Below are 14,176 nucleotides of genomic sequence, written 5' to 3' on the forward strand. Positions count from 1 at the left end.
AACACCACAGGATTTGCAATGCTTGCTTACCAGAATGCATGAAATATCACACATGGTTGGGCTGAAGATAAATAAAAGAAAGGCAGAGATAATGAGAATGGAGAATTCAAAGGAAGATGAAATATCATTGGAAGGAAAAAGGATTAATGAGGTAGAATCTTTAAAAGTATTTAGGAACGATGACCTCCCATACAGGGTGTTTAGAATCAGAGTTTAGTGAAAGATTGAGAAAAGCAAATCAGAAAATGGCTAGGTTAAGTAAAATTTGGAAATCAAATCGCCTGAAATTACATAAAAAAATCAAACTACATATTAGTTTAGTGAGATCAGTGTTACTCTATGGATGTGAGTCATGGTATGACAATGAAACAATCTCCAATAGATTTAGTAGATTTGAGAAAAAAGCCCTCAGAAGGATATTGGGAGTTAAATGGCAGGACAGGATTAGACATGAAACTATAAGAGATTACTAGAGTGCCATATGTGGATGAGATCATGATGAGGGGTAGATGGAGATGGTTTGGGCATGCTCTTCGCACTCATCAAGAGAGATTAGTTCACCATTGTTCAGCTGGGCTCCACAAGGCACTAAAAGAGTTGGAAGACCCAGGCCTACATGGCTGAAGACTATGAAGTGCGAAGTAGGAGATGATGAATGGAAAAGTATTGAATTAAAAGCTCAAGAGAGAGACGACTGGCGAAATCTAACAGAGGCCCTTTGCATCACTAGGCGTAGGAGATGACGACGATTTCTATCATCAAATAAATAATAAATTCCCATAATACTACAGGGAATAACTTCTCTAAGATACTAAAAATATTCACTTACCTGTTGCCTAATGAAGTTTTGGTCCAAATAAATATTAATAAAACCTGGACCAGAGAGATCCAATTTTGATATAACAGGATCATCTGCTACACTTTTTAATACAGTCTCCCCAACTTCTCTTGGATTTTTCTTCAAAGTCTGTAAGAGAAACAAGTCGAAAAATTAACGCTTCCATAAAGTATGTTATTTTTATTAGTAAAATAAATTTTTGAATATACTTACCCGATAATCATGTAGCTGTCAACTCCGTTGCCCGACAGAATTCTATGGAGGGATACGCCAGCTATCACAATACTAGAAGGGGGTGTATTTACCAGCGCCACCTGTGGCCAGGTACTCAAGTACTTCTTGTTGACACCTCCTCAATTATTCCTCGGTCCACTGGTTCTCTATGGGGAGGAAGGGAGGGTCGATTAAATCATGATTATCGGGTAAGTATATTCAAAAATTTATTTTACTAATAAAAATAACATTTTTCAATATTAAACTTACCCGATAATCATGTAGCTGATTCACACCCAGGGGGGTGGGTGAAAAACCAGTGTACAAGACTAAAGGATAGCTAAGTATCCCGTATTTCATATAATCAGTTATCCACAATAACAATGAAATAATAAGTACCTGGTAAGGAAGTCGACTTGAACCGTTACTCTGCCTTTAATAAGATCGTCTTCCTTACTGAGCGCAGCGTTCCTCTTGGGAGGCTGAATCAACTCAAAGGTGCTAAAGTATACAGGGCTGCAACCCATACTAAAGGACCTCATCACAACCTTTAACCTCGGCGCTTCTCAAGAAAGAATTGACCACCCGCCAAATCAACAAGGATGTGGAAGGCTTCTTAGCCGACCGTACAACCCATAAAAAGTATTCAAGAGAAAGGTTAAAAGGTTATGGGATTATGGGAATGTAGTGGCTGAGCCCTCGCCTACTACTGCATTTGTTGCTACGAATGGTCCCAGGGTGTAGCAGTACTCGTAAAGAGACTGGACATCTTTGAGATAGAATGATGCGAACACTGACTTGCTTCTCCAATAGGTTGCATCCATAACACTCTGCAGAGAATGGTTCTGTTTGAAGGCCACTGAAGTAGCCACAGCTCCCACTTCATGTGTCCTTACCTTCAGCAAAGCAAGGTCTTCTTCCTTCAGATGAGAATGTGTTTCTCTAATCAGAAGCCTGAATAGTAAGAAACTGAGTTCTTAGAACTTGGAAAAGAAGGTTTCTTGATAGCACACTATAAGGCTTCTGATTGTCCTTGTAAAGGTTAAGACCTTTTTAGATAGTACCTAAGAGCTCTAACTGGGCAAAGTACTCTCTTCAGATCATTCCCCACCAAGTTGGACAGGCTTGGGATCTCGAACGACTTAGGCCAAGGACGTGAAGGAAGCTCGTTTAGCAAAAACCGAGCTGCAAGGAACATGTAGCCGTTTCAGATGTGAAAACAATGATCCTGCTGAAGGCGTGGATCTCACTTACTCTTTTAGCTGTTGTCAAGCACACGAGGAAAAGTGTTTTTAATGTGAGGTCCTAAAAAGAGGCTGATTGGAGAGGTTCAAATCTTGATGACATAAGGAACCTTAGGACCACGTCTAGATTCCAGCCTGGAGTGGACAACCGACGTTCCTTTGAGGTTTCAAAAGACCTAGGGAGGTCCTGTAGATCTTTGTTGGTGGAAAGATCCAAGCCTCTGTGGCGGAAAACCGCTGCCAACATACTTCTGTAACCCTTGATCGTAGGAGCTGAAAGGGATCTTACTTTCCTTAGATATAACAGGAAGTCAGCAATCTGGGTTACAGTGGTACTGGTTGAGGAAACTGCATTGGTCTTGTACCAGCTACGGAAGACTTCCCCTTGAGACTGATAGATTCTGAGAGTGGATGTTCTCCTTGCTTTGGCAATCGCTCTGGCTGCCTCCTTCGAAAAGCCCCTAGCTCTTGAGAGTCTTTCGAAAGTCTGAAGGCAGTCAGACGAAGAGCGTGGAGGATTGGGTGTACCTTCTTTACGTGAGGTAGACTTAGAAGGTTCACTCCTAGAGGAAGAGTCCTGGGAATGTCGACCAGCCATTGCAGTACCTCTAAGAACCATTCTCTCGCGGACCAGAGCGGAGCCAACCAACGTCAGCCGTGTCCCTTTGTGAGAGGAGAACTTCTGAAGTACCCTGTTGACAATCTTGAACGGCGGGAATGCATACAGGTCGAGATGGAACCAATCCAGCAGAAAAGCATCCACGTGAACTGCTGCTGGGTCTGGAATCGGAGAACAATACAACAGGAGTCTCTAGGTTATCGAGGTAGTGAACAGATCTATGGTTGGCTGACCCCACAGGGCCCAAAGTCTGTTGCAAACATTCTTGAGAAGGGTCCACTCTGTGGGGATGACCTGACCCTTCCGTCTGAGGTGATCTGCCATGACATTCATACCGCCCTGAATGAACCTCGTTACCAGTTAGCTTTCGATCTTAAGACCAGATGAGTAGGTCCCTTGCGATCTAGAACAACTTCCACGAAAGAGTCCCTCCCTGCTTGAAGATGTAAGCCAGGGCTGTGGTGTTGTCAGAGTCCACCTCCACCACTTTGTTAAGCTGGAGGGACTTGAAGTTTATCAAGGCCAGAATAACCGCCAACAACTTCTTGCAAATGATGTGAAGTGTCCTTTGCTCCTGATTCCATGTTCCCGAGCATTCTTGTCCGTCCAAAGTCGCACCCCAGCCCGTGTCTGATGCGTCCGAGAGGAGACGGCGGTCGTGTTTCTGAACAGCCAAAGGTAGACTTCCTTGAGAAGAAAGCTGTTCTTACACCACGCGAGAGAAGACCTCCTCTCTTCGGAAACAGGAACTGAGACCGTCTCTAGCGTCATGTCCTTTATCCAGTGAGCAGCTAGATGATACTGAAGGGGGGGGAGGTGGAGTCTCCCTAACACGATAAACAGGGCCAGCGATGAAAGTGTCCCTGTTAGACTCATCCACTACCTGACTGAGCATCGGTTCCTTCTCAGCATGCTCTGGATGCATTCTAGGGCTTGGAAGATCCTTGGGGCCGACGGAAAAGTCCGAAAAGCTCGACTCTGAAGATCCATACCCAAGGAGACAATGGTCTGGGATGGAACGAGCTGAGACTCCTCAAAATTGACCAGGAGGCCCAGTTCCTTGGTCAGATCCATAGTCCATTTGAAAATCTCCAGACAGCGACGACTTGTGGGAGCTCTTAAAAGCCAGTCGTCTGACGGAGCCGGACACAAGATCATGATACTGCTGCACAGTCTGTGAACTGTCAATCATGGGCAAGCGAGGAAGTACAGTGACAACCCGAATCTGTCTAGACTGTCTGGGTCGTACAGACAACTCCTTATAGGGTTGCTGAGGTTGCCGCACTGCGTCACAACAAGTCACTTCTGTTGGTTGTTGAACGTCTTCCCCGTGACACATTGACTCCGTAAACAAAAAATCCTCTAACAAGGACTAAGCTTGGACTGCATGTCATGCAACACAGCTCAAGGTCTATGGGAGCAGGTGTGGTAACAGACGGGATTAGCGACTGAAGTGGAACCCTTACCTTCCCTGGAAGCATGTTATGCTTAAATAAAAGTCCATAAGAGGTTATGCAGCTAAAGGCTCCCTCCAAATGACAGAGTCCTCAAGGGAATATCAGAAGGAGGGAGAAAAGAACTTTCTCATCTACAGGGACCATATCCTAGAAAAGCTAAGTTCTCTCAGTGAGGGTTCACTGGTGCAAAAGCAGCAGACTAGAAGGCAACGTTATGAAACTGCTTGACAGTCTAGTGAGTTGGCAACAACCAAAGATGTGTGACTGAGAAGCATGCGGTAAGGTATGCAGAGCATGTTGTATGCAGAGTATGCTGTATGCAGAGCATGCTGTATGTAGAGCATGTTGTATGCAGAGCATGCTGAATGCAGAGCATGCTGTATGCAGAGCATGTTGTATGCAGAGCATGCTGAATGCAGAGCATGCTGTATGCAGAGCATGTTGTATGCAGAGCATGCTGTATGCAGAGCATGCTGTATGCAGAGCATGTAGTAAGCAGAGCCTGCTGTAAGCAGAGCCTGCTGTAAGGAAAGCAGAGCGTGTGCATGGCGTTTAACATTTCTCAGAAATTCCAAGACCAGTGCTAGAGTGCTTTATGCATGCTTGCATGGGGTTTTAATATCAACATAATATTTACCTTACATTCATAACTCATGATTCATATTTTTGCCATATTTTGCGATCTTGTTAAAAATATATTGCAAGGAATACAAATATATTTTTATAAGTAATACAAATAACCTCCATTATCATATGGTTTGAAAATGGAGGTAAGGTATGCTGAACAGCAGAGTCAGAACGAGCTGGAACAACAATAGTTGTGGTTTCCTCTTCAAGACTCTGTTGAGGGAACACCTGAGGCTCAGTCTGCAAAGGCTGAATAAAAGACAAGCAGAAGGAAGGCGCATGGGTGGAGGAGGCTGACTCCTAGCATGAGTGGTTGAACCCAAGGGTTGCGCTTGCTGAGCGGTTGGCGGAAGCGGAGTAGCAAGTTCCAGTTCCTGTGGTGTGAGCGGAGCGCGATGAGGAAGAGGCTGCGCAGAACAAGGTAAATGTCTCGCAAGCTGAGGCTCCTGAGGCGCAAGGCTAAGGTGTTGTGGTGCTTGCCTTGTGGAGGGTTGAGCTCGCTGCAGCGAGAGCTGAGGAGACTGACTCATGGACGGGAGAGGTTGTTGTACCTCAACCGAGTGTTGCATCACTGGTGGAGCAGCAAGTGGAGGCGGAGGAAGAGAGGTATAATCCTCCTGATCCCATTGTAAAGGTTGCCTTAAGGAAGGCGGAGGCTGAACACCACTGGGAACAGCAAACTCAGCACGTGGCTCAACATCGTACGCCTGGCAGGTGGTACTGCGATCAGGCGGAGCGAGCGTAGGCGGAGGGAGTGTAGGCGGAGGCGGAGGCGCAACACTCTCAGCCCGACACTCACGCATCAAGTCCGAAAGCTGTGCTTGCATGGACTGTAGTAGAGTCCACAACATCGTACGCCTGGCAGGTGGTACTGCGATCAGGCGGAGCGAGCGTAGGCGGAGGGAGTGTAGGCGGAGGCGGAGGCGCAACACTCTCAGCCCGACACTAACGCATCAAGACCGAAAGTTGTGACTGCATGGACTGCAGTAGAGTCAACTTGGGGTCGGCAGACACTAAGGTCTGCTGAGGTAAAGCCTTAACAGCAGAGATCTGTTGCGGCAGAACCTTACTCCTCTTAGGCGGAGTGCATTCAACTGATGACTGAGGAGAGTCAGAGCTAACCCAATGACTGCATCCGGGTTGTTGAACTTTAACTTCGTACGTCTGGCATAGGTCTGGACTTTACGTTTAAGAGGTCTTGAGACCTGAGACCAGCGTTACTCTGCCTTTATTTTCTCCACTAAATCTCTTCTGCAGACGAGCAAAATAAGGGCTCAATCGTCTGCGGGTGGGAGTGACGGTCTCGGTAAGACACGCCCACAACCACCGAGGATACTTCTGTGCGCCGATCAAGGCCTGCTGAACCCTTATGCCCTTCGACATTGCTTCTCCCCTGGGCTTGGGAGCTTGCAAGAGGTCCCGGACTGGGAGGACGACTGGCGCGCACAGAAGTACCCTCACGTACAACACTGACATACTTTGCGCTAATCACTTATCACTTTGATTTCTGTTTGCACTTATTTCACTGAACTCGAAACTTTAAGTGGTTTGTACCTGAAAAACGCAATTCTATCCTTTCTCAAAAGTTAGTAATTGCGAAAACAGAATTACAATGTAACAGAAAAATCTAATGAAAGATAATTCAGTGGCTGGAAAGAGACTAAACACTAGATCACTCTAGAAACGTTTAGTTTCTTCCCCTAAAGAGACTAGGGAGAAGAGCAAAAACGATAACGACGTTACTCGTACGCCTGGCAGGCTTGAATGAAACGTTTATCCTCCTCTTTCTCCCTCCGTCTCCATCTCTCTCTCTCTCTCTCTTGACTTAGAACCTGAGAGAAGAGCCCAATCATATATATCGTTAAAACATATTATTGTTAAAGGAAAAAACTGAAATATTTCCCAAAATGAAAAGTTCCTTTATTAGGATCAAAACCATTAAGTTAAGAAAGAATGAACAAAACGCTAGACACGGTTACTCTTACTGCAACGTGAAACCGTGAACATTCTTTCTCTATCGTAACGATAGAGTGCAAGTTGAACGTTCTGAACGTCAACAACTGCAGAGACAAAACAAAACGTTAGTTCAACTTTGAAAACAGTACGAGACTATCAAAGAAATTCTTTCAAACTCTGTGGCGGAAATAGCATAATATGTTAACAGGTAAAACCGAAATGACGGGCTCAATGTTAATTAACTTCGGTACCAAGAAAAGACCGCCTACTATTAGGAAGGTCGAATATAAACAAATATAAAAATTAATTTTAATAAGTTTATAATAAAAGGAAGTTAATCGAAGAGGCCTATAAGAGGCGGAGAGATATAAAATAAATCTATAACTTTTGTTAAGCAAAATTAAGAAAGAGAGTCTATACTCTCTTAGACACCAACACTTCCGTCTAAGGGAAGGGTCGGCCATTGAAAGGTGAACGAGAGTTCATACTCTCTTCGTCACCATAATTAATCAAATTAATTCCAAAAGCTAACTAAGCTAATATAGAAGTTTCCAGTACAGCGACAGCCGAAATCAAAGAGAAATACTTCACCAAAGTCGTGAAAATACTCCAAGAACATAAGCGTATCCCAGAACGTCTTGCCGGAAGCACGACAGAGGAATAATTGAGGAGGTGTCAACAAGAAGTACTTGAGTACCTGGCCACAGGTGGCGCTGGTAAATACACCCCCTTCTAGTATTGTGATAGCTGGCGTATCCCTCCATAGAATTCTGTCGGGCAACGGAGTTGACAGCTACATGATTATCGGGTAAGTTTAATATTGAAAAAATATTTCCTCTAAATAATTATAAATATTTCCAGTTTAAGAAAAAATCAATAAAATCAGTCAGAACCTTTCCCAGAAGACAATAACTTATCTACTTACTTTTGCTAGGGCCAAAGCAGCATTACACTGGTAATCTGCGTGTTTAGATACTTGGATCTGAACTACAGGATTTTTAACGTCAGGGAACACTTTTAATATTGCAGAAGTGAAGACCTCTTCTAGATGGCCCAGTATGTTGCACATGTGATGTGAAAAATCTACATTCGATGTACAACTACTAGTATCACCTCCTAATGATTCTATATTCTGCAAAATTGGAGAAATAATTATACAGACAATGTAATTAGCTCACGTAAATCAATGGTTAAAAACAAACATTCGTGCACAATAACAATACCAGTGAAAAATTTATGGATAACTTATTTCTATCATTCTTCTCATTCATCACCTATTTCAATGTTTTAGAAATTTTATTCAAATAAAGTATCTTCAACAATTAGGAATAGCAACCCCAAATCACAATTATGTTATTTTGATAATAAAATAAATTTTTGAATATACTTACCCGGTGATTATATAGCTAATTTATAATCACCGGCTAAGTTAAATATTGAAAAATGTTATTTTGATAATAAAATAAATTTTTGAATATACTTACCCGGTGATTATAAATTAGCTATATAATCACCGGCTAAGTTAAATATTGAAAAAGTACATCTTCATTATGACTAAACAAGATGTAAGTTGATCTTTGAACAAGATTAAGTTGCACTGTACAAAAAAAAAAAAAAAAAAAAAAAAAAAAAAAAAAAAAAAAAATTTAATAATAATAATAATATTAATATGTAGAGTACCCCAAATAGCATAGAGGACATAAATACTGTAGCACAGTGGACATAAATCAGGAATAAAAAGAGAAAAAAGTTTTTTTCATGTTTCACAAAAATTACTGATGCGACACTCCTGTGTGGTGGAATGTAACTGAGAATAAAGTCAATTAAAGATTTACGTAATTCTGAGTCATCCCCTCAAGTGAGGGCAACCTATTACTCAGTATGTTGAAGCTGATGCTGATGAGACAGCACAAAAGAGCTTGGAGAAAAACACTTTCAGCACCTTCTTTGTATTTAAGGAGCATATCTAGGTACACTGGAATAAGTATTCCCAAAATGTGGTTGTCGGCAGCTTTCAAAACTATAGGCTCCGTGAAATCTGGAGTGTGCACTTACACAATCAATTGGTTGGTTTCAATTAGTTCTCATTTCAATTAGGACAATTGCATTCTTAGTATTCCTGTAGTTTTGCTTACGACAGTTAGTTCTGAGGATATTGACGCTGTTGACTTAAAATGCTGAAACTTGGGTACTCCTAGAAAAAGACCTCAAAGCATCAGAGTCCACTTGAACAATTACTTTGTCAATCCTGTCTACGTCCAAAGCAGAACCCCCCAAAAATGGGAAGAAATTAATTAATGTTTTTGCACCTTAGAAACTATCTCCACAATAAAGGTACATATTTTTTCTCTTCTATTAACCGTAAAACACACAAAGGATGATACAACTTTGGAAGCCCCATCTGAAAGTTTTATCTAATCAAATTAAAATTTTGATGGCCTGTGAATTTATCTTTTATAAAACTACAAATAAGTAATATCACAGAATCTGTAAAGAACACTTCGTAATTATTATCCACAAACAGCATTTCTTTGGTAAACCAGCTTACAAACCCTGCATTTAAAGGTTTTTGTTTATGAGCACAAATGATTGGTTCAAGACAGGAAATTAAATACTAAGCTAGAACTAGATTAGGTAACTAATTAATCTTATTACAAGTCAGAATGTTTATGAGGTATAGAAGGCTTCAACACTAAACAAGAACCAGAAATACCAGCCTTTCATTATATTTGACTTAAAAATTCATCGATTCTATCCACAACGAAATGGAAGAACTGAGGGGTATAAATAGTCTGAGCTGTAGCTGTCCAAGCAGAAGACTTGGAAGAATAGGGGTATAAATAGTCTGAGCTGTAGCTGTCCAAGCAGAAGACTTGGAAGAATAGGGGTATAAATAGTCTGAGCTGTAGCTGTCCAAGCAGAAGACTTGGAAGAATAGGGGTATAAATAGTCTGAGCTGTAGCTGTCCAAGCAGAAGACTTGGAAGAATAAGTATCAAAATTTACCTTAATTCTGTTATTAGGTTATTTTTCAGCAATAAAGGAACATAAGGCTTGAAAGGGAGATACCTACTGTAATTACATTCGGAATCTTCCTGCATTTTCTTCATTCTCATCTTCCTGTTCAGGAGGATGAACCAACACATTACTTACTGGTTTTCCCATTTGTTTACAACTTTGCATGGGATCTGCTGTGAATTTATTTATTAAGAGACTGGTTTCAGCAGATGTACTACCATCTGCATTTACTCTGTGAAGAGTCAACTTGTGATGAGTTAGTTTCTGTTTCTTCTGCACCCGCTACAGCAGAGCCCGTATCTGGAGTAACTGAGATTGTATCTGAATTTTCACCTTTTGGTGCAGCTGATTCTTCTCCAAAGTTTTAGATTCTAGTACTTATTTCGAGTCCTAGAACCTTGCCCAGTTGATATTCCAGCTTGTCGTTGTCGTCTCTGCTCCTCTATGTAGACCTCGAGGTTCCCTTCGCTCCTGTGTCTGCATTGAGTGACAAGGTGGAAGCTTGCACCTCTGAAGGGCTCCCGCCATTGCTTCGAGACGATCTCTGGAATAATGAGTCTTTTTATCTACCCATTAGTGATGGTCATCTACCTGGTCTCCAGAGGAACTCCCATCCAGGGTTAATCTTGAAGGATTATTGTCTTGAGATGACAGATCCCTTGGTATCTTGGTATTCTTCCTTTGGGTTTCAAGACTATCCAAAGAAGAACAAAGTGGAGATTTTGTTTCCTGATGATAACACTCATTAGATGGTTGATTCCATCATTAATTGCCTCTACCTGTGAAAATCTCTATGAGGTATCCTTAAGTATCTCAAGTGAGAAATATTCCTAAAGGAGAGTTTCTGGTTAGCTCCTGATCTTGTCTATGCTTTCCAAATCAGCTGATTAAAGCAAACTACTAAATTATTATTCTTTTCTCTTGCTAAAACAGTATTATTACTTGAACTATCATTTTTATTTTACCATATAAGAATGAGTAGATTTGAGTAAAAATATTTTTCATATATTATTTAGTCAACATTAATGGTATACTGAAATTTAGAGTTGTTTTATCCCTGTTGCTGATGCACGATAATTTTAATAGTCTTTATCTCTGCGGTGCTTGATTATGAAGCTTAGAAAAATATTGCATTTTTCTTCCAAATTTTAAGTTGTTTTTGTGCAATTTGGTTTACCTTTTCAAAAACCAAAAAAGGTATAATGTACCAACCACAATACAGTTAATTGTTTACTACAGTAAGCAAGTTGAAATACAAGCAAAACAGCGGTTATCTAAATTGGTTGTTCACAACAAAACAGCTTTTATCATTGTCTTTTGCTTTTTAACTAGTTGAACATGAAGTTGGAATAAAAAGGTGGAGAAAAGTGTTAGTTTATTACAATCTGGTCTCAATCGACGAACTTGCATGATACAGGAGATACATGATAAAATAACTTTTTATAGGGGAAAATTTGGGGGCTCAACAATTTACAAGATCGCAAGTGCTAAGTGAATATTACTATTTTTAACAAAAAATTAAAATATGAAAAATAAAAAACTTATCTGCCCTCAGAAACCGACGTCGTAAAGAGAAGTCTGCAATATAGATTTACAGGTAATATATTTATAAACCCGCAGTGTACTGAGGAAGCAATTGTTGTACCGCAATTCAGTGAGAGATCACTGTTTATCGTTATCGATGTGTTGGATTTTAACTGGAATATCTTTAGTTTGAGGCCCTACGTATTCAAGTCTTGCGCATGTAAAGATGATTGTGCTAGAGCATGACAAGAAGAGCACATAAGTTCTATCTCTAAGTCCTTGTCTGTCTTTTGAGCACCAAGGGGTGATCTCAAAATTACCAAGGAAAGGGTCTTGGAATGCTCAGTGAAGCGCATTCTTATAGGCTAGTGCACTGTCAGAGTAGATCAGCAGTGAACAGAATACTCAACTTGATGAGTGTGTTAGTGCACCAGAAAATCTTCTTGATCGCAAATAAGATAGTGCTCTCTCAGTAGAGGGCACACATGAACCGATGACTGTTTTACTTCCAGGTAGCACGTAAGCACAGAGGGGCAGGCGATACAAGTCGACTGCTTTCTAGGAGAGATTTGATCAAAATCATGAGCACACATGTGGACTGAGGTATAAGATCTAACAAAGAAATGTGCATTAATTGCAAGTGTGCACATTTAAAGGGGGAGTATGTGCTCACACACAGATGAGGATAGAGCTTGGATAGTACTAAGGCTTGTAAGTCTCTCTCTCTATAAGGAATACCTTCTTGTCCTAAAGACAGCCAAAATGTCTTTAGGCCGTCGTTGCTCATAGTGTCACCTAAAACCGTTTTATTAGATTTGCCAAGAGCAGAAGAAATATCTGCTCCTCTCAGGAAAGCCAAAATCACCGTCTCATAATGAGCTTGCACGAGGGTTAGATTATCATTGTCTTCCCTCTTCATATTCTCCAAGGAAGGTAACAGAGAAGGGTTGTAAGCTTGAGTTCCCAGAGGGGAAGGAAGATAACGAGAGGATTTCTTTGCCGTAGCAATAGAACTGTTAGAAGAATATCGCTTAGTTTTCTTTTGCTCTTCTTACCGAACTCCTACCACTGGAAGAACAACCAACACTCCCTACACTCCTCACAATAGGAGGACTGCATACAGTCATGTCCCCTACAAGCAAAACAAAGAATGGGAATCCACATTGAGCGTTCTTAAGAAAGTCCCACGGTTTCCGAGAATTCCAGGCCAAGAACGTACCTCACACATGGTTTCTCCATAACAGGTACACTTCAATTAAATAGAAAATTAAGAAAAAGGATTAATAAGCCAAGTTATTTGACCAAGCGTACATCTACTTTTCAGCAGCTAAAGTCATAGTGGCTCCTGCGTGAGCTGGCAAGGGGGCAGGGCTTCCCCAACTACCCGTCAGTAACTACAGTACCGACATCTTGTTATAAATTTCAACAGCTGAGTTCCAGATGCGCTGAAATCGTACTCATATTAAAGGACAAAGGTTTGTATCCATATAGGAACAACACATATACAGTATACAGAAAAATCAATAGGAAAATAATCAAATGGTAAAAAAAGCAAGCATGTGATGAACATGAACATAAGTACTTTCTTACGTACATTACTTCCAAACAAAGAAAAAACAAAATTGGAAAGAACAATATTTGGCTAACTATGGGTTTATTAGTTCTAGCTAACACATGGTTTACTTCTCCTTGAACCAGCATTAAAGCTTAAGTGCTTTATGAATATAAAAAAAGGTTTGCATTTAGTATAGCATTAGAAAAAGGAGAATTTTAATAAAAAAATTTATTTCTATACTCACCTGATATTCATATTGCCTTGTTCTCCTAAACAGTATACCGACGCTACCCCATACGACAAAACATTTTCGTTTTTTTCCCTTCGAGAGATTTACGCTCCTTGCCCACCAATGTGACATCTGGTAACTAATGGCACCAACCCCTATGCGACAAGGTCACAACCACCTTGTCTACTGTCTTGAAGTTGAAACTAAAACCCCATCCTTTTTACTTCATCAGTCAGTGGGGAGGAGCGTGGGCACTCATATGAACAACAGGTGAATATAGAAATAAATTCTATTAAAATTTAATTTATTTCTATTGACATTCCCTGATATTCATATTGATTACTCCAACACTGATGAAAGTGGGTCATGGTCGAAAAAGATAAGAAATTCAAATACTGTACTGTCCTAACAAAAATATTCCTAATTACACAAGCCACACCTCTAGTCTGGTGCCTCAATACAAAACAGTTACAACTAATGTTACAGTATAACTAATTTCTCCCTACTGTGTTTATATTGTAAATCCTTTTCATTACTTATGCACAGTAGTACCCTGGGTTACAAGTTGTTCTCACCCAGTGGCAGGAGTTCGGTAAGAAGAGCAAAAGAAAACTAAGCGATATTCTTCTAACAGTTCTATTGCTATGGCAAAGAGATCCTCTCGTTATCTTTCTTCCCCTTTGTATAATTATCATGTCATTATTAATGCTATAATGTACTGGACAGTATTATGTTATTACAACAGTAATATGTTATTTTCATTAGTAAAATAAATTTTTGAATATACTTACCCGATAATCATGTAGCTGTCAACTCTGTTGCCGACAGAAATCTACGGTCGGGATACGCCAGCGATCGCTATACAGGTGGGGGTGAACACCACAGCGCCATCTGTGG

At 40.8% G+C, this 14,176-nt stretch overlaps 1 protein-coding gene across 2 annotated transcripts in view; it reads right to left on the minus strand.

Annotated features, from left to right (window-relative positions):
* The window catches only part of LOC137634811 (arginine--tRNA ligase, cytoplasmic-like), a 77,168-nt gene that overhangs the window by 37,043 nt on the left and 25,949 nt on the right, over positions 1-14,176 (minus strand). For both annotated transcript variants that reach the window (XM_068367360.1, XM_068367362.1), the window contains exons 3-4: positions 7,880-8,086; positions 830-967 (exon numbers count right to left, since the gene is read on the minus strand). In XM_068367360.1, the coding sequence (XP_068223461.1) occupies positions 830-967; positions 7,880-8,086 (345 nt within the window). The remainder of the gene's footprint in view (positions 1-829; positions 968-7,879; positions 8,087-14,176) is intronic.

Source organism: Palaemon carinicauda, chromosome 45, assembly GCF_036898095.1.
Source record: "Palaemon carinicauda isolate YSFRI2023 chromosome 45, ASM3689809v2, whole genome shotgun sequence".
NCBI lineage: Eukaryota > Metazoa > Arthropoda > Malacostraca > Decapoda > Palaemonidae > Palaemon > Palaemon carinicauda.